The sequence below is a fragment of the Aspergillus welwitschiae genome, assembly GCF_003344945.1.
Source record: "Aspergillus welwitschiae strain CBS 139.54b unplaced genomic scaffold BDQ94scaffold_36, whole genome shotgun sequence".
NCBI lineage: Eukaryota > Fungi > Ascomycota > Eurotiomycetes > Eurotiales > Aspergillaceae > Aspergillus > Aspergillus welwitschiae.
This window is the reverse complement of record NW_020798730.1, coordinates 274,266-299,378: the sequence shown is the minus strand read 5'-3', so window position 1 is coordinate 299,378 and position 25,113 is coordinate 274,266. Positions and strand designations below refer to the sequence as shown.

General features: G+C 48.9%; 9 protein-coding genes across 9 annotated transcripts; 8 read left to right on the top strand and 1 right to left on the bottom strand.

The window, feature by feature from the left end:
- Positions 1–923: 923 nt before the first annotated feature.
- ugd2 (putative UDP-glucose dehydrogenase Ugd1) lies at positions 924–2,964 on the top strand (the record flags this gene model as incomplete). The annotated part of the gene is made up of 4 exons (XM_026774111.1): positions 924–1,137; positions 1,194–1,513; positions 1,562–1,699; positions 1,745–2,964. The coding sequence occupies 4 exons, from the start codon at positions 924–926 to the stop codon at positions 2,687–2,689; spliced, it is 1,617 nt and encodes a 538-aa protein (XP_026622566.1). The 3' UTR covers positions 2,690–2,964.
- A 1,082-nt stretch (positions 2,965–4,046) lies between these two features.
- BDQ94DRAFT_84286 (uncharacterized protein) lies at positions 4,047–5,498 on the bottom strand. Its single transcript, XM_026776666.1, has one exon. The coding sequence runs from the start codon at positions 5,321–5,323 to the stop codon at positions 4,295–4,297; it is 1,029 nt and encodes a 342-aa protein (XP_026622565.1). The 5' UTR covers positions 5,324–5,498; the 3' UTR covers positions 4,047–4,294.
- Positions 5,499–5,763: 265 nt separating this feature from the next.
- BDQ94DRAFT_150471 (TPR domain protein) lies at positions 5,764–7,966 on the top strand. The gene has a single exon (XM_026767587.1). The coding sequence runs from the start codon at positions 5,999–6,001 to the stop codon at positions 7,454–7,456; it is 1,458 nt and encodes a 485-aa protein (XP_026622564.1). The 5' UTR covers positions 5,764–5,998; the 3' UTR covers positions 7,457–7,966.
- BDQ94DRAFT_84272 (uncharacterized protein) lies at positions 7,558–7,966 on the top strand. The gene is made up of 2 exons (XM_026776665.1): positions 7,558–7,615; positions 7,694–7,966. Exon 2 carries the CDS (start codon positions 7,736–7,738, stop codon positions 7,901–7,903), a length of 168 nt encoding a protein of 55 aa, XP_026622563.1. The 5' UTR covers positions 7,558–7,615; positions 7,694–7,735; the 3' UTR covers positions 7,904–7,966.
- A 339-nt stretch (positions 7,967–8,305) lies between these two features.
- Positions 8,306–10,093, top strand: BDQ94DRAFT_182307 (uncharacterized protein). Its single transcript, XM_026774110.1, has one exon. It carries the CDS (start codon positions 8,383–8,385, stop codon positions 9,760–9,762), a length of 1,380 nt encoding a protein of 459 aa, XP_026622562.1. The 5' UTR covers positions 8,306–8,382; the 3' UTR covers positions 9,763–10,093.
- Positions 10,094–11,303: 1,210 nt separating this feature from the next.
- BDQ94DRAFT_150469 (uncharacterized protein) lies at positions 11,304–11,792 on the top strand. The gene has a single exon (XM_026767586.1). The coding sequence runs from the start codon at positions 11,390–11,392 to the stop codon at positions 11,567–11,569; it is 180 nt and encodes a 59-aa protein (XP_026622561.1). The 5' UTR covers positions 11,304–11,389; the 3' UTR covers positions 11,570–11,792.
- An 869-nt stretch (positions 11,793–12,661) lies between these two features.
- BDQ94DRAFT_173810 (uncharacterized protein) lies at positions 12,662–13,007 on the top strand (the record flags this gene model as incomplete). Its single annotated transcript, XM_026772226.1, has 2 exons — positions 12,662–12,728; positions 12,781–13,007. 2 exons carry the CDS (start codon positions 12,662–12,664, stop codon positions 13,005–13,007), a joined length of 294 nt encoding a protein of 97 aa, XP_026622560.1.
- A 9,227-nt stretch (positions 13,008–22,234) lies between these two features.
- BDQ94DRAFT_173809 (uncharacterized protein) lies at positions 22,235–23,049 on the top strand (the record flags this gene model as incomplete). The annotated part of the gene is made up of 2 exons (XM_026772225.1): positions 22,235–22,413; positions 22,473–23,049. 2 exons carry the CDS (start codon positions 22,235–22,237, stop codon positions 23,047–23,049), a joined length of 756 nt encoding a protein of 251 aa, XP_026622559.1.
- A 390-nt stretch (positions 23,050–23,439) lies between these two features.
- Positions 23,440–24,992, top strand: BDQ94DRAFT_182304 (putative O-methyltransferase; the record flags this gene model as incomplete). The annotated part of the gene is made up of 5 exons (XM_026774109.1): positions 23,440–23,670; positions 23,732–24,010; positions 24,079–24,129; positions 24,273–24,565; positions 24,596–24,992. 5 exons carry the CDS (start codon positions 23,440–23,442, stop codon positions 24,990–24,992), a joined length of 1,251 nt encoding a protein of 416 aa, XP_026622558.1.
- Positions 24,993–25,113: the final 121 nt, after the last annotated feature.

Genomic DNA, 25,113 nt, shown 5'->3' with positions numbered 1-25,113 from the left:
TGATTAGGCAGTCGAGGAAAATGCGAGCATAAATGGTCCTGGTTTTCTAAATCAGGCTGGATAAGGTTACCCACACGTGCTGTGGGACACTGGGTTGCTGTGATTATTGTAAGTGGCCTTGTTTCATCAGCGAACTTCAAGCTCGATGCATCCAATGGTGCCATGCAATGCAGCAGCATCGCGGGTAGGTACTAGATAGAGTTCATATCTAATCTACACCCACGTCCTAATATACCACTCACGGTACGTTGTCCCTCGTCGTTGGCATAGCCTCATGTTGAAAAACAACATCATCTCAGTGATGGGTGACTGACGCATGTCGCAGTCGCACCCTATGCGGACCAGTCCCACGGTCACAATCCACGTTGAATCCCGTTGACTGGTGTTTGCCATTATTTTCCTGGAGAGCAGCACATGCAATTGCAATCCATGTAAACTAAAAATAACCCTGTATCCAGCACTGACTTGATATCGCCAAAGAGTGAGGCTACATTCTAAATTAGGACAACACTGCAATGAGTGGGTCAGGGTTAATCAACAACCATCCGGACCCGCTGTTCCAATCAACTGGAGAAGGCAGCTCAGTAGTGGTAGTCCAGGGTGGATTTGAGTAGCGCCACGAGCACGTCCACGTAGATGGACACAAAAGCCATGTCCAATGGCGCGACCGTAACTCCGTCGGATGATTTTTGGGGCAATGATGGCTCGCGATGAAGTGGCTAGTTTGCGACCAGACCGCCCTTTGGCCACGACACGCCCAAACCACCCACAACGCGTTCGTTTGTTCTCTCTTGGTTTTATTTCTTGCGGAGCATGCGTTTCGAACGGTGGTCAAGGGGAGGGAAAAGTGACAGAAAGAAAGAGAGAGAAAGAGGAAAAGGGTGGTCAGTTAGTTGTCTAGTTGATACTACGGATGCGCTGCCATGATGCCATTCATTCCGCTACTCTTCGTCCTGGCGAGTATAACTTTGTTTTTTTCGCGACGTCGTTATAAAGCTATTGAGAGCGCTGAGCCGCCGGTGGTTGTTAAGGGACATACGTACTCTGATAGTGTGGATGAGACCGAGCTTCAACCTTTGGAGAGTAAGAAAGTTGAGCATGTTCGGAGTGCTTGTATCATTGGGGCTGGACATGTGGGTAAGCGCGCTGCTCTTACCTGCCAGTATCTCGGAAGGATAGCTAATGTCGACCAGGTGCATTGACGGCGGTTGTACTCGCCTCCCAGAATCCCCACATCCAGTTCAGTGTCGTTGACAATGATGCGGGTCTCATTAACGCGTGGAACTCCGATCGGCCCCCAGTGTTTGAGCCTGGGTTGGAGGAGATGTTGTTTGAGGAGATATCAAGCCTCAATCTAGATGCGTCAGCTATCCCGGATCAGTCTATAGCTTCAGATTGTAGTCAGCCTCGAAAGAGGAAACTGACGAACTTGACATTTTCCACAAACGTCCACGCAGGCGTGGCCGCAGCAGACCTGATTTTCCTTTGTTCAGAGATATTCTCAACTATAACAGTAAGGCGTCTGCTTGCAAGTGGAAGACAAAGCTGATGATTGGTATAGATTGACGAAAAAGAGCGCTTAGATCTGTCGCAGTTGGAGTCTGCAATCCGAGCGATCGCTCAAGTATCCACTGGCCACAAGATTATCGTGCAAAAGAGCACCGCTCCATGTGGTGTCGTTCAGCGAATGAAGAAGATTGTGAGCATCCTGTCAAATGTAGCAACATCATTCTAACGAAAGCAGTTGCGAAAAACCGCATCTCCATCCGCTTCATTCGATGTGCTGTCCAACCCCGACTTCTTGGTTCCAGGCACAGCCCTTCATGACCTCCTTTACCCTCCCCGCGTTATTATCGGGCACATATTCTCGGAAGACATGTCCCCAGGAGCTTTAAGCGCACTGAAGAAGCTTTACATTCCTTGGGTTCCAGAAGAGCGCATTATCACCATGGACGCATGGTCTTCGGAACTGGGCAAAATTGCCGCGAACGCATTCCTCGCCCAGCAAATCAGCAGTCTTCACTCGCTGAGCGCTATTTGTGAATCCACCAACGCCAACATCAACCACATCACCCAGACCCTCGGGTTACCGCAACGAGTCGGCTTTGGATTCGGCAGCTCGCACTTGCAGACCGAGGTGCTGTGCCTAGTATATCTGGCCCGAGAGCTAGGACTGCAGCAAGTGGCAGAGTACTGGCGCGCTGTCCTGCGCATGAACGATTCACACAATCGACGTATCTCCCAACGAGTCTTGTCGCAGTTATCCGGCGACCTCACGGAGCAGAAGATTGCGGTTCTGGGGTTTACCCCAAAGGAGAACAACAACCAGTATTCTGTGGCGCTGGGTCTGGTCCGGGACTTGTCAAAGAACGGGGTAAAAGTGGGAATTTATGACCCATTTATACCTGCAGACCAGCTGGAGAACACGCTGCGTGCGAGCAATGCATCTCTTGACACGGTCACAGTGGCCGACTCAGTGGAGACGGCATGCGCGGGATGCAGTGCTGTTATTCTTCACACGGACTGGGAGACGTTCGGACATGAGAAGGTTCGATGGCAGGGCATTGCGGGCCAGATGCAGAGCCCGAAGGTGTTCTTGGATCCTTATGGTGTGTTTGACCAGTTCAAGATGCAGCAGTGGGGATTCAAGATGTTGCAGGTGGGTGTGAGGCAGACAGAAGCAAAGTAAAGTTTGTGATGTCATTACAACTGTCTACTTATGATCTGCTTTGATTTATCACGATATGGCGCAGATGGGGGTTAGCAGGTGTCATGATTCTGTGGTTGAGCGACTGATGTTTATTCTCTAGTTTCTTTGAGCGTTCGAGTCAGCGATGTAGATATTTTTGTTGCTTTCTGTTTTACTTCTAGTACTTCTGATCCCTCTAACAGTCACTATGTGCAATTCTGCAAGCATGTTAAGCCATAATAAGTCCAAAAATGTGATTTCGCTGCCAGTCCCGGAGTATCTGAAAGGCGTGGACTCTGACCTGCATTGGCGGGAATATTATAGACAATATTTCTAATGATGAGCCCGCATCAACCAGGTCGTATACTATCTCATTGGTGCGGCACTGCTGCAAGTGGCCCTTTCTCCTCCCGAGCTCTGGGAATGCAGACGTAGGAGATAGCATGATGCACATGCCTGCCTCATTGCATTAGGCATGGAAGGGTCAACATAAAAAGCAAGAGTTTATGACAGTGAAGCTGCCGCTACTATGAGGAAGACAGAAGAGATGACGTGGGTGACCTGGCTCATGGTGAATCTGTGCCTGCACGAAATATCGGGCTGTATTCGTGCCATCGACTTCCATATATATGCTACTTTGATGTTAACAGAAGTATTCCTCTTGCCGCTATGCCCCAATGATATGAAGAGAAAAAGAGTGCAACTCAAGTAAACCATGTAAGTAGTACCATCGCTCCTATAAGTATACACAGCCTCGAATACTCACAGTATACAGCACACATTCTAGAAACAGATCCCAGTCTTACAAAGCCTTTCCACCACCCCCAAGCAATAAGCCCCCCCTCAACTAGAAGCAGGGTAACCCAAACAATGCAACCTTCTCATCATCATCGTCCGCTTGGTCCCACGCTGCCCGCCACGTCGTTTCCCTGGCGTCCGTTGTTGTAGCCAACTGCGAGGGATGGATTGAAGCAGTGTGCAAAGCGAAGGCAAAAGGAATGCGAACTGTGGACCTGCCTCAGGAGGTGCCTGTGAGGTGCCAACCCGGTGCGCAGTGATGGGCTAAAGGGGCGGTGTTCACGTCCAATCGAATACTCCTGCAGGATCATTTTCGGTAGATTCTTCTGGCGCCGATAATAGTACTACTAAGTGGTGATGTTGGCGGCTGCCAAGAGTCGACATATGACAAAGTGCAATCGCGACGGGATGCCGACTAGACGAGGTGGGGAAGGAAGAAGGGAGTGAAGAGGGAAACACAAAGAGGCTGTGATTATTGGGATCAAACGAATCTCCCGCTGTCAAAGCAGTGCCGCAAAAAGCCTGCGTTTCTTAAGTTGCAGAGGAGAACTTTGCATAGGTGTCGTCCTCGCCGGCGTTCTAGCTGGCAATCTTGTTGGCGTCTGCCGGAGCATTATAGGCGTATAAGCAGGCTGGCACCCAACATTCGGCTTGTCTCACCAGCGGAGGAAGCGAATCCGAAGAGGTGAGTCGACGGACGCTTCGAGCGACTTTGAACGCCTGGCATCCTCAAGGTTCTCTGCAATAGGTTGGATAGACAGAGATCGAAGCGAAGAAAAATGCCTTCATGAAGGAGAGATGCAGTGTCTAATCAAGCTGCTCGGTGAACTCCTCCAGCCCACCCACATCCTCCCAGAACTTGGAGAAATCGACGTCGTTTTCTTCGAAGAGATGCTTGACCTGAAGCATGGCGGACTGTTGCCTTTCCGGCGTGAACCCGCCTGGCTGGGTACTCTCGTACTGGACTAACTCAACCCATCGGTAGAAAAGGTCCTCCTTGCCCATGGCCGTCAGTTTTTCCTTGAACACCAAGATCTGATCTCTTTGGGCGGATCGGGCCGGGTCGGCTGGGATATCGCTAGTATCGGGGCTAAACTTTTCATTCTGATCTCCTACATGCCAGATCAGCCAGCCATGGGCATCTGTATTCACCAACACTGCCGTGCGGAATTCGTCCAATGAGACCTTGTCATCCGATTCACGATTGTCGACCATCTCGTGAGCCTTAATCATGGCGTCGTAATCGAGGTCGAAATCTTGATCTATAAGCAAATATCCCGTCTTTCTGATACGCTCCGGCGTAACCGCCGCAACGATCCTATCCCGTGTTTCCTTGTCTTCGCGGATCCATCGATCACGTTTGAGGCCCTGAGTCATGTCAGGCTGGCTCCGCCGGACAATGATCTCGTGTGGCCGGAAGCCGATGTTGCGGCGCCACCTTACCGCACCGAAGAGGAAGCGGAAAACTTCGGTCCAATCCATTGTCGATGTGTCCACCGTCATCGAGTTGTTCATCCCGATCAGTGCTGCTATCATGGCGGGATACATGTTGCGGACCATGTAGATTCGGAGAGCGAGGAGAACGACGACGATAGCATTGATTGCACAAGGCACGATGAAGATTTGTTTCTTAATGTCCACTGGGCAGGTATCGACGTGAATAAGGTAGACTTCGCGCGGAGAAAGCGACTTGAGGAGCGGTTCCAGAGATTCCGGCGCTCGAACAAACGGAGGGATGGGGCCATTCTGCGAGCTGGGAGTGGAGGTTCCCGAGGAGGTTGCGGAGGCCGTAACTGAGGCCTTACCCTTGGGGCCACGCCTGGCGGATTTGGCCATCCTTATGCGGATATTGTGATGTATGGGTCTTTCACTGTCCCAAAGTTGGAGACGTGAGACAATCGATGGCTGTCCGGGGGAAAGAAAAGGCAGGGAGGAGATTCCTTAGTAGGTCCGCATGAAGGTCTGGTCCACTGACCCGGAGGCTCAGCAGTCGGCCAATATACCGATCAATACTTACTATTTAATTTGTAGGTCACCACGACCTCGCGTGAGAGCTCAAATGGCCTGGCCCCCTGTACACGTGACTGCCAAGGCCATGAATAAGCAGTGCCATTTAACTAACTAACGTAGATAATAGTTAGCTAGCTAACTAATTAAGTTAACTATTTAATTACGTCACACAGTACGCATAATTACAAAGACTTCATAGTGGTTCAAGCAAATCCAATCATGTCAAAGATCATATCTATAGATGAGGTGTGAATCTCACTCTTTGACTAGCTTTCTCCATTAATGTAACTCCCCACGCGGTACGGAGTATATAGTAGTATTAGTAGTACTAGTACATGTGTCTCTGTGCAATGCTGGGCCCAATCGGACTATCCATTGTCCCGGCCCGCTTCCGCATTCCGCATTCCGCAGCTCCAGACTGTCTTTCGTCCGCATCCAGCAAACAACACGCTTGTAAGGATAGCTCATTATTCACCTTAATATCCTTACAAGTAACCCACCATGCTAGGCGCAGCAGCATCCCGGCACGCTGTTGCCATTCCCAGGACCCTTGCACATCGCCATCATCAACATGCATTCTCATTCTCGACACGCTCAATACCCTCCATCCTCCGTTCACGACCGACCGGTGCTCCCACATCCCTCCTACGAAGCGTTCAACCCACCACCATCCAGACCCGTCCCCTCTCCTTCGCGCAGAGGATGAAGCGCGGGTACCAGGAAGCCTCCCGTGGCATTTGGCGCAATAACCCCATCCTCCTTCCCCTCGCCCTGCTCTCCGTCGCCACCGCAACTGCAATCTTTAGCTACATCGCCTACAAGGAAGCCACTGAAGTCGGCCCGCAATACCACAAGTTCCCGCCACCGGTCGCGGAACGTCTCCGTACGGCAATCTACTATACCGATGTGAAGCTGAACCCCGTTAAAGCCATTGACGCATACAGCGAGGCAATCAAGTTAGCAACGGAACTGCACATGCACCCCTACTCGGACGAAGTGATGGGGATCAGGTTGCAGGTGTCGAAGTGTCTGGAGATGGCGGGGCTAGTGCCGGCTGCTATTCAAGTCTTAGAGAAGACACGAGCGGATGCATATCACTGGGTGAGGACAAGGATGGAAACAGAGGCTTTCAAGAATGGTGAAAGCGACTATTTCTTCGCCCGCGGGCCCTCCGCGGAGAAAGGCGAACTGGCCGCTGGTCCAATGAAAGTCGATCCCGCCATTGCAGAAACATATGAGAAGATGAAAGAGGCGGAAATCTATGAATATGGACAGGTGGAGAAAACGCTCGCCAAGGTTGTGGGTATGTCCATAAAGCTCGCGGAACTATATAAGAGCGATTATATCCAGGATGATAAAAAGGCCGAAGAGGCCCTCGAATTTGCCGTTCAACTATCCCTCGGCGAAGTGCAACGTCGACACCAAGCCAAACTCCCCATCGGCGGTGGCAACTGGATGACTCTTACGGAGATCGGAACCGCTCTATCCGAGTTGGGCCAACACTATGCCTCCCAGGGGAAGTTGGACCTTTCATTGCCCTTGTATCTGCGCGCCTTTGACCTCATTAATGCCAACGAAGGTGGAACGCCGTCCTGCAAGCAGGTCACCCTCATGTACAATATCAGTGCTTGTATCGGCAACCCAGCTTTAGATGGTGTCTCGCCATCGTCGGACCCGGGTGTTTCGCGTGCTGAGGCTATCGAGGCGACACGCAAGTGGGCTCAGGGCGCGATTGAGAGGGCTGGGAAGGTCGAACCCTCCGAAGAATCTGTGGAGTGCGATTACAGCTGTGCGGCGGCCAAGGTTATGTTGGGACAATTGGCGGTGTTTCATAATAAACCAGAGGAGGCACTGAAGTATTATTATGAGGGCAAGGATATTTACGACCGCATAGAAGCCCTTTCCGATGCGGAGGATGTCTCAAGGCTTATTAAGGATCTTGAAAAGAAGAAGAAATGATTGAATTTGGTGGATGCGGATCAGATTTATGAGGTTTGTGTTGACGAGGCTGATCAAGACCAACGTCCACCAGCACGCGGGTGCAATGTCACTGCCCTTCTCGTGGGGAATCGAATTGCGGTCGTCAACCCTCATCCAAGTCTACGAGACAACACAACAGTGAGTCAGCGTCTGAATGTTTCCATTCAATTTATCACGTTCGTTTTAACCTGATCGAGCCCGCTAAGTTAGGTGCAGGTGCTTCGTTGTCTTGAAGCAAGAATTTCGTGAAGGGCTGTGATGAGATGGCCCAGAGGCTGCCCTATCCTCTTTCCTCTGACATCACGGATCTTTCTTCTGGCGCACGTCTCAAGTTATCAGTCAGCCCCCGTAGCCTTCACTAGCGATGTATTCTACTACCCTTATCTCATCACCTGTACGGTATATATTGGCGGAGAAATCATTTGATTACGTCCAGAAATCCTCTCTTCTTCTCCCCGACCTCCCTATAGTTTTCTCATCCCAGCCCAGTGTTTTTTTGGGGTCGCCGTCCCCGGGCAATACCTGTCTCTGTTAGCAGTCCCTAGCACCAGTAGATAGTGTGTCGATGCGCATTCCTGCATCATCGTAATATCACACTGAGCCACTACCAGTTAAGCGATCAAAGAGACGGTGAACCGGATACCACATCCTCGAGGTGTAGGTCATGGAGGGAGAAGGGACCATGCTCGATTGTAACTTGAAGCCACAAGCCGGCGCATGAACGGAGTAATTTACTTTAAAAGGGAACGATCGGATCAAAGTAGCACCGGAGCTATTTGATCCAGAATGCTCAGGATTCCGATGGCTGAGATACCCCAAAGCCCATATCAGTGCTTGAGCAAGTCACCAGACATGGATTGATGAAATAACCCAAGCAATCCAGCTGAACATAGACTTAGCCGGGTATGCTCACGCCCATACGGGTTCGTGGTCGCAGGAGAAAATATCCTGATGATGGAGTCCCCAAACCAAAACCTAGTGGACCCAAGGGTGGGCGACCCATGATATCCCACCAGACAAAGCTCGAGTCATCTCAAGCGCGAAGTCACAAACGAGCTCGTCTACTCGTCGTCAAACCCACCAAACCCCGACAATCGATCCTGGAATCCCTCCCCGTCGAATTGATCGAGAAGATCTTCCTATACTCACTAAATGTGAACTTCGCTCGCTGCTCCTCAGCCCTAGGCGCAACCGTTTCGAGTGAACGCATATACAGAGCGTTGATCCTGTTGGCATTTTGGGATGACTCGTCTGCTACCACGGCATTGAGAAACCATGCCTCAGAAGTCGCTATATCCAGGATCCTCCGACCAGTCGATTACCACCCTCTCAGCCATGCAGAGCGGAGACACCTCCAGGACACCATCCTTCGCTGCAAATGGTGCACGATACAGCGGCTCCTAGCGCAGCTCCCGGACCTTATGAACCTTGCCATTCAACGACACTGGTTGGGTGCAGGAATCGGCATGCCCCGACATGACCAAGAATCATTGACCCGATTCCTCGCTCAAAAAGAAGACACTCGCATCTTTGAAGGAACCGACACCAACGGAGCCAATCACTACACCCTCACTGTAGCACCCTTGGTCTCAGTAACAGTCACCCACCATGAAAACGACCAATCGACTACCTACCCAGTCCTAGGCGTCCTTCTAATCCCCAATAAACTCGTCGAAGACCTCTCCACCCCTGATCACGTTACCTACCTCGAGCTCCTTCGCATAGCCAGCGGTTTCAACCGCGCTGATCTCGTCAAACCGACTGTCTCTGTGTCCCATGAATCCCTGCAGATCGGCATCCGTAATGCCCTCATCGAAAACAACAAAGCCGCCTTATCCATCCTCCTCAAAATCGATGAATATCATTTTCGCAGCGAGAACCAATCCCTGAATCCAACCACTCATGTTCCTTACATCCTCCCCGCAGAACATTTTCGCACGGCTGTACGGTTCGCCCGGCATGACCCGACGTTCTTCCAGCTGCTCGTGCGCGCTAGTGCGGAGTCTGTTCCGGCTGATGATGCGGAGATTACAGATTGGGCTGTGGGTCTGAACAATGCATTTGGGCACTGGCTGTTGGAACTGATGCTGCAATTGCCGCAGCAGATTGGAGCTGCGCATGCCAATCCGGCAGAGGATGCAGTGTTTTATTTGGGCCGGGCGAATGGACAGAGAGAGCTCGCAAGACGGTATTTGAGAGAGGTCTTGGGTTTGGAAGAGTTGGGATGTTGGATGGGAGAGACGATGTTTGACGCTTCAGCGTTGTGGAAGGTGAACGTCGACTGATCCTAGTGTAAAAGGTTACTTTGATCGTGGGACTATATGCCCTGTCACGACGAGTCTTCGGACATACAGTATCCTCCAAGAAACACCCCCAGAGTACGGAATGGGAGCCCACCTGCCGTGATCACAAGCCTAAGGACGTGGCCAGGTGATTGGCAAAGACGACTGTGGGACTTGGCAGTTTCAGGTGCTTAACACGTTCAAAACTGAAACAGCCTTTCAAAAAAAAAGAACCATGTCGGTGCTATCTTCGAGACTTTGTAGCATTGGGAGGGGGTAAAGGGCACCATAACAAGATAAGCGAGCAACAATTGAAGTAAAGTAGAACAAGTATAGCAAACAGGCAACATCACGTAACTAACGTGAGGGTGGCCGCACGCTATTATACCCCCAATTTAGAATCATCATCAGTCCTCAACTCAAAGACTCATATATCATTGTGTCGACGATATTGAATACAATAAACGATCCAATGGAGAGACTAGCATGGATCGTGAAAGGCAACAGACCAAATTCAAACAATTCGTGGAGAACGCAGAAGAAGCAGCCAGTGTCTGGCGGCCAGGAATGTAAATTAGGCAAAAATAGGACGAGAAGTGCCAGAATGCAACACAGCAGCTGATACAGACACTCCTTACAGAGGATAATAGGCTGGAGCAGGGACTTCAAATCAACCACATGTTAACTGAGGCAATGACAGATGCAATGATACCTTCCACAGAGTTGCAGGCACCATTGCAAAGAAGCATATCCGTACACAGCAGAGAGTGAGCGTGAGTTATCGAGAACATCTTCTCAAGCAATACTACCAAGTGGAAGTGGTAGTCAAAAACACACCCAATATAGGCAGAACGTGCGGAGAAAGAGCGACATAAACAATGCGCAGCCACAAAGCCTGCAACAGACCGAGAAGAACAATGCAAGCAAAGGATGTAGCAGATGATGATACAACAGACATATAAAACCAAAGAATGTGGTAGGAGAATATGCTAGTAAGATAAGCGGATCATTTCAAAATAACTTGCTACCCGCAAATACAGGGAGGGGACGACCATTGTATAGGATAGAGGCGTCTCGGATTCAATCTGCACGGCGGAAGGCGCGGCAGGGGTTTGTTATATATGTCACTATACAGACTTGATTTTCTAGAATCAACGTAACATTCCCTATTTGGATGGGGCCGCTTTAATGAGGGCGCTCAGGGGGGTTGCTCACTGAGTATTTCTTATCACCGGTCAAGGCTCAGTGAGCACTCAGGGCCTACTCAGGACGGGATCAGTCATTAATCACGTGTGCCCTGGGCTGCTCATACCTCAATATTCTGTACTATTAGCTTGATGATGATGCCGAATTGACCGTCTCTACAATGCCCATCTCCTCTAACCTGTGTGCTCCATTTGACGCAATCATAATTCTGATGGTCGTTCCAAGACTTTCCGGTGGCAAAATTTCCCGGGCTCAATCGAGGCTATTTCCAATGGCTCTGGCAAAGATATAAGAAGGATGTCTTCGCTATGCTTTCATGCTTATCAAGCAACTGACATCTTGTTTTTTTTGTTTTCTTAATCTGTCTTGTGTATATACATATGTCTCCTCTTTTACTATTTGTATTTTGATCTCTTCGTTGACTATGGGTAGAAGGAACTTTTGGCGCGGTGAAGATGCCCGCAAGAAACGCCGTGAGCGTTGTCTTGCTTCCGGGTATATTTCACGAGTCCACGAGGAAGAAGACTCTCTCAGGGGCAAAAATGACTGTCTTGAGGAGACTCAAAGACTACAGCGCGAGAATGTAGCTTTATATACGGAGTAAGTGACCTCGTAGAAAGCCAAAAATTAGGTCTATCCTCACCTTGTTTATCAGATATCTTGTGGAAGAGAAGTATGAGGGACCTGGATATGTTCTCAAGATCGGTACCCCTGCTCTAGATATTACGCGCATCAAAGATTTTATTCGATGGTACATAGCCTCTGCTGAGGGCAGACTCAGTAAAGAGAAAAAGCTTATGGTGAGAACTACCGGGTCGTTTGCTGAGAGGTTTATTTGTGGGTTTGAGGGAGCCATGACAAGCAAAATTCTGGTCGAGGACCGGAGGGAGATATACTCTGTATGTTGAGTATCCTCCTGTAATAGGTTTAACTGACCTCAACTAGTGGATTAAGAAGACCTTGCCAACAGGTGACGAAAAAATCATTGAAGATATTAAAAAGCAGAAGTTCAACTTTATCCGAGACGATTTCTGAAATATTATTTCTTGTCTATGGGCACGGGATTGTTCTGTCTTTCTTCATGGCCTATTCAAAGTCTTTATTGTGTTTGCACTCCAGGTATTCCTCTTTACTGGAGCAAGGATCGGGGCTCTTATACCGGATGTGAAATATAAGGATGTGAGAGGGCTACGATATGAGGTGAGAGAGTTGTGATATTCTTGTTCTATGCAGGCTCTTTGCTGAGTCTATTCCCAGTATATTGAACTGGTATTGTTCTGTTCTGCAGATGCGCCCTACAAGATAGGATGGCGGATTGATCAAAAGTGGTTGAAAAATAACTGTGATTTAAATTATACAGTGCAAGAATCTTGAGTTCGGCTTCCTCCCATCTATGAGCTCTGACTGATCGGTTGTCAGATTTGGAATTGGGATTTGAGACTATAATCGACTGCAGTTTGCTACAGGTATCTTTCTTCTTATGATTGCTCTACACGATGAAGCTATTTTTGGCATTGAGTTAATGGGGGATTTGGCTCAATTCGACCTCCGTGGTGGGTAATACACAGAGATTCCACTTCGCTGGAAAGATAATGCTTTGAACCGACCTGTTTTTAGGAATGTCACCGCGCAAGGTCCTTAAGACGTGGTGCTTGATAAGCAGCGGTTTTGTTTCTTTCTCCGTCAGATTCTTATAATGGCTGGATATTCGAAATTTGCTATGATACACGATGTCCGTCGGTCTCTTGGTACGAAAATTGAATGTAAGTTGTAACCCCAGCTTTTGTCCAGGGTCGTGTGGCTAAGCCTGTATAGCAAGACATGGCTCTGCACCTGTATCCCAGATCTATAGCTATAAAAGTGAGGGGATGTATCCAACGCACTACCAGGCGCACTGTTCGTCGATCGATACTTTTGGCGATGTGTTGGACGAAGAAGAAGAGACTTATCACATTGAATATTTTCAGGGATATGGACAGTTCCGTGAGGTTGGGCTGTCTCAAGAACTACCTGCTGAGCTGGAGGAAGCCATTCTACAGTGAGAGGAACTGATAAACTTATGGGATTACATTGTTTGATGCGAGAAAGAAGAAAACGCTGAGATAGTCAATTTCTACAAGAATGAGTATCGGAAGATGCTGATTAGCATTCGACAGTTGGAGCTCCGTCGATATCAGACTCAGTGGGTTCGGGAACGACGCGATCAGCGGATTCTGACGAGGGGGAAAGATCAACGCGAACCACTGGGGGGTGGTGCATGCACTCGTGCCCTGACCCTGATCATGCCTGAGGTGGGATACATCGCAGAGACTTTATGTTCTGCTGAGCCGCTCACTCATGACCAAAAACTCTTGTTCGGGAGTCAATTACTTACACAGTGTCGCCGCGATTATGATGTGGTTTATCTCCCGGGGGAGTATCCCGTCAACGGACACTGCCCAGTTGATACATGTTACTTTGACGTTGAAGAGTAAGTGCTGCCTGCCCCCATGGGTGAGATATGCTAATGATTGAACACAGACTGGAAAAACCAAAGAGAAGTGTTCATATCTATGACTGCGTTCGCAACGCCACCGCCCGCCGGCAGGGAATAGCTGCCCACGATCTCAGATATTGCTATGAATGCATGTCGTGGCTCCCGGAGAGAGATTGGCGCGACCATTGTATCCAACACCTCGAATGCTGGGATAACCGATATTGCGAAGTCATTATCTACTGTCATACGGTGATTCGCCCTGGATACTGCTCTTGTTGTCTGTGGGATCAGACTCTCGCACCAGAGAAACGGATGAAGCCTTGGTCGCACAGTGCCAGCTTATGAGGGCATATCGAAAGGATACACCTTCAGAGGGCGGAATGGCCAAGTATGATGCTAATTTGTGGCTGCTCAGTTTTGTTTGAGTCCGAGATCGAATTTCGTCGCTATCTATATGATGTGCATGGCCTGACGAACGTGATATGGCGGAAGCCAGAGCCCGAACCGGCTGTCAAGAGAAAACGAGGTGCCGGTGCGCAGCAAAAGAGAGATGAGGCCAATGGTGAAGGAGCAGGACCGAAGAAAATTAAGTTCTGATATTATCAGCTGATTCTGCTTCATCAACCGGCGGCTGCTGAGATTCACTCGCACACCGCGGTTAATCTATCGACCCATGACACCGCGCAGGCCGCACCTGTCAATCTACAGCATGCTGAATTTGATTACAGATCTTGCGTACATGCCGGTCTTAGCTCAGATAGCGACAGTAGTATAAGTGATATTTTGACTGTGATCTCACCGCTCAGCTCCGCGCGCACAACTCCTGACCTTGACCTCATCGACCCCAGGCTTCTAAGGCCAGGGACCTTGGGAGAAAATGATGTTATTTTGGTAGATATAGTACCTAATGCTCCCCATCAGCGCCCCTCTTCTTCGAGTGTTGATGAAGATACTGGGCAGGATGATAAGATTATGGCTCTATCTTGCGAGTATATGAGCTCACTGCGTATCGGTAGCAATGCTTATGATGATCAAGATGCTCGCGTTGTCGAGTCCACGGCATCTCCGAGCCGCGCGGAGCTATATATTGGTCTATCGTGCGTTGACGGCAGTAGCCTCGAAGATGAAGCGTCTTGAGATGATGGTTCAGCAGCTCGATGTGTATGGATATCATTCCCCGGCACTTTATTTGTGTCTTCGGCGCTATTCTTGACGCGCCAGACCAGAGGCAGAACGATGCCTAGACACTCTTCGACGTCTCGGAATACTGGGTACATTCTTAAAGGTGACGCTTTGCTAATGTTCAGAGAACGAAGCGTACTTTGGCGGCTGTAAAACAAGAATCTGACCTGGAGATAAATTATGCTCCATTTCTCTGAAAAGTCCGTTGCTGCCTTGTGACAAGCCTGGAGGGACATGGAGCATTCTTCGGTACAATGTTACATGAGATCTCAATGGAAGACACGGCGATGAAGAAGAGGTTTCTATTGGCATCTGGCGTTACTCTCGTTGGTTGAGAGTCAAAACAAAGTAGATCCGGCACCGGTAGTAAATCCAAGCAGACCAGAGAAATACTGTATTCTAGAGTAACAACATACGAGGAATAGCATAGTGTCCATGCCCGAAATGGACTATGATATTGCTCCAAAGAGTTTTTGAGCCTACGGCCAGTTACTTTGCTAAGACTAAAGAGGCCTGTGGTCTCTTCGCATCAGACACCCCGCCCATGCCTGTATACGGTGTCGTATTGTCCTCTTCCTAGGCTGTCTAATAAAGTTCTCTTATGTCCATTCAGTAGGATAATCGAAAATTCTATGCTTGTATAACTAATAGCTTAGTATCTCAGCGAGTGGTGACAATGCTGTGTTACCCTAGGATATAAGACTAAGGACAGTATAGAGACTATGTCTGTCAATGGTGAAAGCGGAAGTCCTTGGTTAGAATAAACAACACGAGATTATGATTTTCCGTATACACTATATCATATGGAAAGAGTGGCAGTATGATAGAAGTATACTTATCTTTTAGTTCTCAAAACTCAGTGTTTCTTGTAGACTCGTCGCCTCTTCTTCCCCGTGGCTTAGGCAAGTTAAGAGATAGTGTAAGAGGTCTTTCCTGGACGCCTTTGAGCCAAGCAGTTTCAAAGGCAATATTCAGCCGTGATGATTCCTACTTCCGTCAGACGGCTCGCTGTTGAATGATGCGCGGTAGGCTAACACGTCTCTATTGGGATCAACTACGGGATCCAGACTCCATACACTCTCTCAGATGTCAAGGGGGTTGGTCCATCCTGTCGTTTTAGATTCAATGTAAAACAGTGTTCGGTATTACGAGAAATTGTTGACATACGTATCGCTGACCAATTATTACAGGCGGACTATGGAACGTTTTTTAGAAACACCGCCACGTCATCAGCCACTGAAAGTAATATCCTGGTACTAACCAAAATTTACCAACAAGATAATCTCTCAAAATACCGCGTCTACTGGTCAAAGGACCGCGGCGGTCAAAGTTGAACGCGATTGACAGGTGTTTCTAACGGTCTCACAGTGCCACTTTAACTTGCCCAGATAGTTGCCCAGGTCGTGGTGGTTAATAACGTCGATGTGAAGATTACACGTATGTGTAGAGATATACAGACCTCTCAAGATAAATCATCAATATTTAGAAAGAGCTATAGTTGACTCTAGATGCAAGACATAGTTTTGTGCGGTCATGCCCGGGTATTCTTCTTCGTAGCTTAAGTCGGAAGATTACCGACAACCATTGATTCGGCATAAACCGATCTATGTAGTGGTAACTGTCCCATTTGCATACAATTGATGTGCGGATTCTTTCTTTTTTTGCTGGCACGAGTTGACGCGAGTTGCCTGGGCGTCATTCTGTTCCAAACAGTACGCTTCAACTCACGCTAGCTAACAGGTAATTTCTCCCCAGAAGATTATTCACCACTTTCATCGTGTTTGTCTCGTCACTGAACTGGGTAGTGAACGAAAGTCTACCGGGCGAATAATAAGAATTATGACGATCCCATCTTGCCTGGACATTGCCAAGGGTCGTGGTGGTTCGTGGGCATGTTTACCCGGTTGCCTGAAATGATTTACTTTCCACACCTCAACCATGAGATAACGGAATTGGCTGGGCTTTTTGCCCTTGCGCGAGGGAATGCTGCCGGTCGGAAACATGATCGCATTAGAGTAGAACCGGTGTTGATGATCCAAAGCAGAGATGCCCGAGCTTTGAACAGGGCGGATCCACCCGAAACCTTCCGACTGAAGATGCCCGGCTATTTTTCTCCCAACCCCAGCAATCTAATATTTTTGTCATCAACAATTCGTGGCGGTTTCTCAACGACAGCACCCGGTCATCGTAGTCACTTTACATCTCATTGAGCTGATCTGCTTTTGTACGGTCTGCTCTTGCCCGGGTTTTCCATTGCAGCTCTGACGAGTAGAAACCACCGAACAGCTGCCCTTCATTTCATCAGTAAACAAACTGTCGCGACCGAGGGTTTAGTGAATATGTCCGGAGTAGCTCAACCGTTGAAATCCTTGATAAGTCTGAATTGGTATAAACGCCTCCATCTGGCAATTCATGTGGCCTAATTAACTAATACATAGCCATGCAAGTTGAGTTGTGACGAAGATCATGTTGCATATCTCAGCCTTCTAGGTATCGTCCCAGTCTTTCATAATCAAAACTGGACTTTTGAAACCTCATTTCATCAGACTTGATGATATCCACCCTCTCATTAGCATGCAGCAGCTTAGGATTAGAGTTAATGATAGAATAAACCCAACACCGTGATTAGCTCAGATGGTTTTGATACGGATATATTGCTCCCACTTCTGCGCGCATTCTTGAATAACGAACCTGAAGATATTATTCAGGATACAATATACTCCACTGTTACCCTGTCCTTGCCTTCCCCTAAGCCCATAACGTTCTTGAACCAAATTCCGTTATTGCACACGACAAGCAGCTATAAGTTATTCAGAACATCGGAAGCACGTTGACGCGGTCCTAAAGAGGAAATTAGGATCTATCTACACCGATATCTCGAAATTTCATGACATATTCTTCAGCGGAATTGCCGGACTCGAGACAGCCACAGAGTCTATTATGAAGTTCTGCAGGGAAGGTGACAGACCGTTGTACGACGACAACAGTGGCTGGACTGGCTGGCCGAGAAGTGCACAAGACGTTCTACGATGGCTTACGGGGAAGATCAATATATTTCAAGAACACCTGATGCGAGACCCTAATATTCATGGTTCCATCCATTAAAGATGAATATTGGCGCGGTCATCATAACCCCTTGAAGGGTCTGTCACACACCGGAAGTTGGACGTTGCAATCGTGAGCTCCTTTAAGGACTCATCATCGCAAAGAGCACATTGGTCACACGTCCTAGTCCCTGAATATTTGAAGAGTAATAGAGACCTGGATACATCCTCGAGAAATTAGCATAATCTGGGTAGGTATGTAAGGGAGGTATTCTCTGCGCAAGAAACCCGCCGATATGTCCTTGGCTTCACCCTATATGGTTCAACAATGCGGATGTGGGAGTTCGATAAATTAGGGCTACAGCGTCGAAGTCGGTTGATATCGGTCGAGACGGGCCCATATTCATTTCAGTGTTTATTAGATATGTCCTGATAAATGCTACGCAGCTAGGGTACGATCTGGGCCGCGCCGAATACTCTGTCACGGAAAGAAAGAGACATTTCAGTTATACAACCTCTGATACAGCACTCCATTCTCGCAATCGCAATTGCTCAAGCTCTCCGACTAAGCATTCGAATCCATATATGCGAAACAGGGTGCATCGTCCGGTAATAGTCTAGGACTACGGCAAGCCGCTCTATAGGGCCAGCCCTCTTGCTGCGATGTTGGCAGCTCTTCGATGTTGCCTGGAAGGCTACCAATCTCATTATATCCGAACTGGCCTTTTGCAAGGAGATGAGTTAACTGGCAATCTCCTGATGAGTGATGAGACCAGTGATCGTCTTTACTCCGGCTTCCTTATTGATCCTGACCTCACGATTCGGGAAAAGTGAGCTATGCCTTCTGGCGCTTGGGGAAATACCGACACAAGAGCCTTTATGCCCATCGGGCAACTACTGGGCGACACCCTCTTTCGTGCAAGGACTGGGGCCCTTCTTTTGGGTTCTGTTTTGGATCTGTCTTCACTACAATGGCCCCAATGACAGAGGTCAAGTGATCGAAAAATTCGACGAATGGAATCACGTCAGCATGGAAGAGCTAGCCAAACTAAAACTGGGGACCATTTGAGATGATGACATCTTCGCAACGGCCATGGACAAATTGAGAGTATCACAAGCCTCTTAAGCGATGTCTTGATGAATGACGCAGGGCTGTTTTTTTCCAAATGAGAAAATACGGAGGAAGGATGATAAGAGTCTCTTCCCTCGTCTGCTCGCAATATTGCAAAATGCGGAGCAGGACTTGAAAGTCGCCCAAACTAAGGACTTTTGAAGGAGCATTCCAGAATCAAAGTGGAATGCCACTGGAAGCCATCTCGTCTGACCCATGCGCAAACGGAGATGAGACATTATAGAAGAACAAACCGTATCTCAACCATCTTGAACAGATAATCAACGCCTGATAATTGGGTCGTATTAGACGCACCTCGAATGTCCCGCCAACCGAAATTGGAATGGTGAGGTTGAGGCAGCAGCAGCGTTCACTTTGAACCGAGACTATGGGTCAACTCTAGCGAGGTGTGAGTAAAGTAGGAGGATGTTTTTTCCGCCATCCGCTCTGACAAGGTCATTTGTAACTCATATCCATAGCCTTGCTTCCCAACCTTCCCAGGGGATGGTTGTATCCTTGCTGTGGCCTTGGTCTAAAGTACTCACGGTGACATACACCTGCCAGTTACTCTTGGTATAGAGGCCATTGGTTGTTGGAATCTAAAAACAGAGTCTGGCCATTGTCTGAGTCGTACTATATTGAACACAACGGCGTCACACCCCGACAAGTCTCGAATGAAGCATGGAGATTGCACCTTCGGCGAGTCTGCTGTTGACTCCTCATGACAGGCTATATGGACTAGGCAAGCGCTGGCTAAAGAGGTTCCAGGTGGGACATCTGATATGGGAGCGTGTTAGAAGTCCTCGCTTATCACGCTGCAATCCGCCAGCAGAATTTAGCGCACTTTGGTTTGGTGCGATTGCAAGCGGTTCGGGCCTAGAAATCATTCGTTGAGTAGGGGAGATCGTTCTCTTAATCCTCTTGCCTATCCTTGGACTGGTGGCTACCACAATGTTTTATGGATGTTGCAGGGCCTGGTCTATATTTTTACGACGACCAGGAACACACACATTCCAAGAACAAACGTTTGGTGACTTATGCCTCTTGCTCTATATAAGGAGGACAATTAGCCCTATCAATATAGGCTTGACACGCCTTGGGCATCATGCGGCGCATTTCCCATAAAAGATTGTGCTCTACAGGTCAGATTTCACTTACAATGCTCTCGACATGAGCACCAAGATAGCCATTAGAGTTGGTACCTGGAGGATGTCACTATCTATCATGACTATGGGTACTCAGAGCAACCGGCTTTGACTTTGCCTGCCCTCCTTCTCAACGTATTTGGATGTCAAGGCGCCTGAAGCTTTCAAGAAGAACTTCTTGGAGCAGAGAGGTCGACAGAAAGCCTCGTTGCAATGATGCGGATGGTTCTCTATCAGCGGGGAGGATGTGCGTCCCGGAGAGCATTTATCAAGACAATTAGCTTAAAGAGATATGGGATGATGACAGGGGATGTTAATGAGATTTTGATAAGAATTACAAGCCCCAGCTGCCGACACCGTGGTTGAATTGATTCATGGGTTAATACAACTGGTTAACTCGTATTTTTATCCTACCAAGCTGATAATCCAAGATGTGTTAACGCTTTCCAGGATATACCAACCAATTCTGCCAAAGCTAGGGCAATGGGAGTTCCTGCCAAAGACTGCAGTCTATACTCTGACAAAGACCGCATGATTAATATATTATAACTAATTTAGCCGCAGTAATGTGAAGCTAAGTATTGGTAACGATCCCCAGAAGGCATGGGAGGTATTAATGCAAGGCGCATAAAAGTATTGGATAGTTGTTTGCGTGCTGATTATACTGCAAGCTGGCTGGTGGGCGTCTTCTTAGCGCCAGAAGGCCCACAATCTATATAAAAAGATGTTGTCCATTCATGTTCCAAGAGAAGCGGGCAATGGTTAACTGTTCTCTTAACGCGAGATCAAAAAGCTAAAGCAGAGCTTCTCTGGTCTATGATGGCAGGGAGCAGTAATGTTCAGATACTTAGTCATGATTGCTAACTAGAGCATGATTATTCTTTGTAATTTATTATCATTGCTACCAATGCCTCCTTCACCCCTATCATCAGATAGCTAAGCAGCTGGCTATCATTCTCGAAGCAACAGATATCTATAAGATGCCTTTCTTTAGCGCTAAAAGTTAAATTAATCTGTCTTAGCCGGAGAAACGCCACCGCTCTATGTCCCAGGTCCTAGTATATCCAGGCTTGGCCACCAACCGACCAACCACAACTCCCACCACGCGAGCGGCGTGGCCGAATATATGACGCTGTCTAAAGATCCGTTCGATATTGACGTCTCTAAAGCTGTTCCCAATTTGGGGTAGTAGATTCATTACCAGTATCTCAAGGCCTTTCCACAGCTGCACGAAAGAAGAGTATCAATACCCCTTAAAGCAATAGATTGAGACTAGTTACTTACTGTTAGCCCCCTTTCGCTCCAGCCCAGGGCTTTCTGCTATAGTTACTCACCAGCAAACGGTTCTATAGTTGGTTTCTGAGATATATAGGGCCTGATCGGGCTTGCTGTAGTTCCCCTTGTCGCGGTATTGCTATTCCCCTTTATAACATATACAACTAGAGCTTCGAACATCAACAAGAAAAGAACACATGATCTTGTGGTTCATGCTAGACGCATTATTCCTTCGGGAATGGGGCCAGGATCGCCTGTTGGAAGTAGTACTATTTTTAGAGGACCGTCAGGACCTTTTGGGCCGATCCATCTTTCGAAATCCAAAGAACAAATCTCGATCAAGGACATTTCGGAAATCCGATATGTGTGATTCATGGATGTTATCTTGAATATGTTGGCAGAGAGGATCTTGTGCATATTACGCATGAGTGCCAGCTTCGACAAGGACTTGGACTTTTATAATGCTCATCCATAGCATAGATTCACACCTTTTTATCGAGAGCGACGAAAGTATGAAGAGGCTCTGGGGAAATTATCTAATACTCGCAGCGAGAATTGATACCATTCCCTGCCAGCTTTTTCTTGGCAACCCCTCGCAGCAAGCTGTATATTTGGGGACAGGGATAACGCCTACACCGCTGCTTGAAAGTCTCGAGTGTATTTCCACTGCTTCCGAATTAACCAGAGTAATCAAACAAGGCAATTTGGCTCTGAACAAACAAATGAAGCAATTCCAACGACAAGGAGAAACGGAAGATTCCCTTCATCTCCATGCGCCATGGTGCAGCTAACAGCGATGCTAAGAAAAAGTAATCCCCGAATCATGTGCGTTAAACGCCCCGGCCATGTGGAAACGCCACCATTTTCTCCCCTAAATAGGGCCAAGACTGATGGAGCCATTCTCACATTGCTCGTCGGTAACTGATCTATTCTAGGCTAAGTGTCAAACAGTGCACAGTTAGAAGGTTTCTTTATTTAATCCACCTCCTATCCAATTGTGAACATGCCTGCATCCAGCTCCAATAGAATCCCTATCATGCGTCTTGTCTCTGCCATTGCCGCCTTCGCCGCAGTTGCTACTGCTGCGACTGCAGACACCGTCTCTCCTGAGCTGGCGAGCATTGGAGAGCCGTCGACGGTGCTAAATGTCACCTTTGCGGTGGGGTTAACTGCAGTCAGCTTCACTCCTGGCAAGTTTCTGAACGCGAGCGGTATGTACGACCGATCCCCCTTCCAGACTGTCTGATTAACTAATACCATCTCTAGACACCAAGAATGCGCCGGAGCTGCATCTCCATGATATGGGGCTCAGCAGCTCGGGACTCTATCTACTGCTCATGGTCGACCCGGACTGGAACAAAACCACCCCCCCCCTCGGTGATCGTACACACCGTGGTGGCCAACCTGACCACCACCATTAACAGTACTAGCAACGAGAACGTGCTGGCTTTCTACATTGCCCCGGCCCCCAAGTCCGGCACCTATAACTATATCCTTTCGCTCTTCGACCAGCCCTCCAACTTCAGCATCCCCAGCCGCTACGAATCCTTCATGCTGACCGACGATGACACGCCCCTGAATCGGCTAAACCTGCCGCTGGTCAGCTTCCTCAACCAGACTGGACTAGGCTTGCCGGTCGCGGCCAACTACTTTCGCGTCACAGCGGCGAGTAACGATACCAGCAACAGCTCAAGTACATCCGGTTCCAGCACGACCACAAGCTCGGGCACCAGCACCAGCACTAGCGCTGTTGCTAGCAAGATATCGAGTGGGGCGGGCCACAAGATGCCCACGGGGAGTTATCTGGCCGGTGCGCTGGTCTTGATCGGTGCGGTGATAGCCTCTGTCTAATCTAGATACTTATTTCTCAAAGATAATAATGGCACTGGAGAAATTGGAGAGTGAACTGCCACATCGCGTACTTTGTATATACTCAGCATGTACAGTAAGCAACATCAATTCTCGGAAGAGCGGCACACGCACGCAGCGAAAACTCGACTCTAGAATCTACTAAATGTAAGCTGCAGGCATTAATCCTGTTAGTGGGGGCCAAATTGTAGTAGTACAAGTATTGAGTACTAGTCATATTACAGCGCGTATGTATAATTCTATATACTGTTGGTCAGGCAATCTGGTATTTTCCATTTACCATCCCTGTAGAGAAAAGAGAAAGAAAACCCCCCCCCCCAGCAACCGAGGTCTCAGATGCACAATCCGTCTGATACTAATTTCCTCGTCAACATGTCTTCGCGCATCGAATTCCTGGCCACCACTATCGCCGACTCAGTCCAGCAATTACGGATTCTGCTAGCGCAGCACGGAATTGAGGAGCCCTCATTTTCGGCTACCTGCTCTCCATCCCTGGCACTGCCCCCGCCCGTCGAGGCCGCACGCAACGCTCTCCTGCACGCTGCGTGCGAGATCCAGGACCTGCTGCTGGATCCAGCCGATCTTCTACGCTCCTATGCCAGTGTACGCCGCCTCGGTTCTTCACTCCTGACTTGTAACCACGATTAATATTAATGGGATAAAGCACGCCTACCTCATCGCCCTGCACTTCATCCAAGAATTTAATATCGCGCACCTCGTCCCTCCTAATGGAATAATCTCATTTGCAGCTCTATTCACGCAATGCAATGTCCCCGAAGCCGACGTCCGGTGCCTCGTCCGTCACGCCATGACCATCTGCGTTTTCGACGAGCCTGCCGAGAATGAAGTCGCTCACACGCGTGCCAGCATGCTCCTGCGCCAGGAAGGTTTTCATGGCTGGATTGGGTCGACCTGCACAAATAGCTGGCCCGGCACGATAAGGGTATATAGTAGCTTCCCCTAGCCTAGCGCAGCTGGTCATCTCGGCTAACAGGGGTGTGTTTTGTATAGACTGTTGAAGCGTTAAAGCGCTTTCCTGGCTCCGAGGAGCTAAATGAGTCGGTTAGTCCCCCCTTCCCCCCAAGCAATCAAACTGCGAATGTGCACTGGAGGAGAATTCCCTTACCAATCTGCTTTTACCTCCCCAAACAAAGCACCATGCAGTAGAATATTCCAAGATACACTGAATACTAATAACAGCACAGGGCTTCGCCCTAGCCAATAATGGCCTGGTGCTCTACGACGTTCTCTCACAGTCGCCCACCCGCGCCGCCACCTTCGCGGCCAGCAAGCGCGGCTACATCTCAGGGGCTGCCATGGGCATGGCGCCGCTGGTCACATCCATCCAGCCGCTCCTTTCCACACTCCCGGCAGACAGCGTGGTTGTCGACGTCGGCGGCGCGCAGGGCGACATCAGTTTCGCGCTGGTAGCCGCATTCCCGCACCTGAGGTTCATAGTGCAGGATTTGCCGGGCGTGATTGCTCGTGTGAAGGAGCAGTAAATAATGCATCCCTCCTCGGTAACAAGAAGGGTAGACTTCCAAGCGCACGACTTTTTCACCCCTCAATCCACTAATCCCAGCGCGCGCGTCTACTACCTTCGTCACGTCCTTCATAACTGGGGCGACCGCCATGCAGTACAGATATTGCGGCAGCTGCGCCCGGCGCTGTGTCCCGGGGTGCGCGTGCTTATCCATGACCACGTTCTTGAGCCATACCCTGCCCAGGAGTCTATGTGGAAGCGTAGACTCACTAGTAACATGGACGTGAATATGTTGCAGTTGCTCAATGCGCGCGAGAGGGACGAGGCGCAGTGGCGCGGGTTGGTGCAGGAGGCGAATGAGCGATTCCGGTGGGTTGGGGTCCGGCGGGTGGAGGGGAGCGCGTTGGCGGTTGTGGAGGTGGTCTGGATGAATGATTGCTGATAGCCTGATACGAGTAGCGCTGATTAAAAGCAGGGATGGTCTGGTTTGCTTCCGTAGTACGGAGTAACTAGTAACTAGTCTGATGCAGCGCGGAAGAGTTTGGATTCGGTTGGCTTTGCTG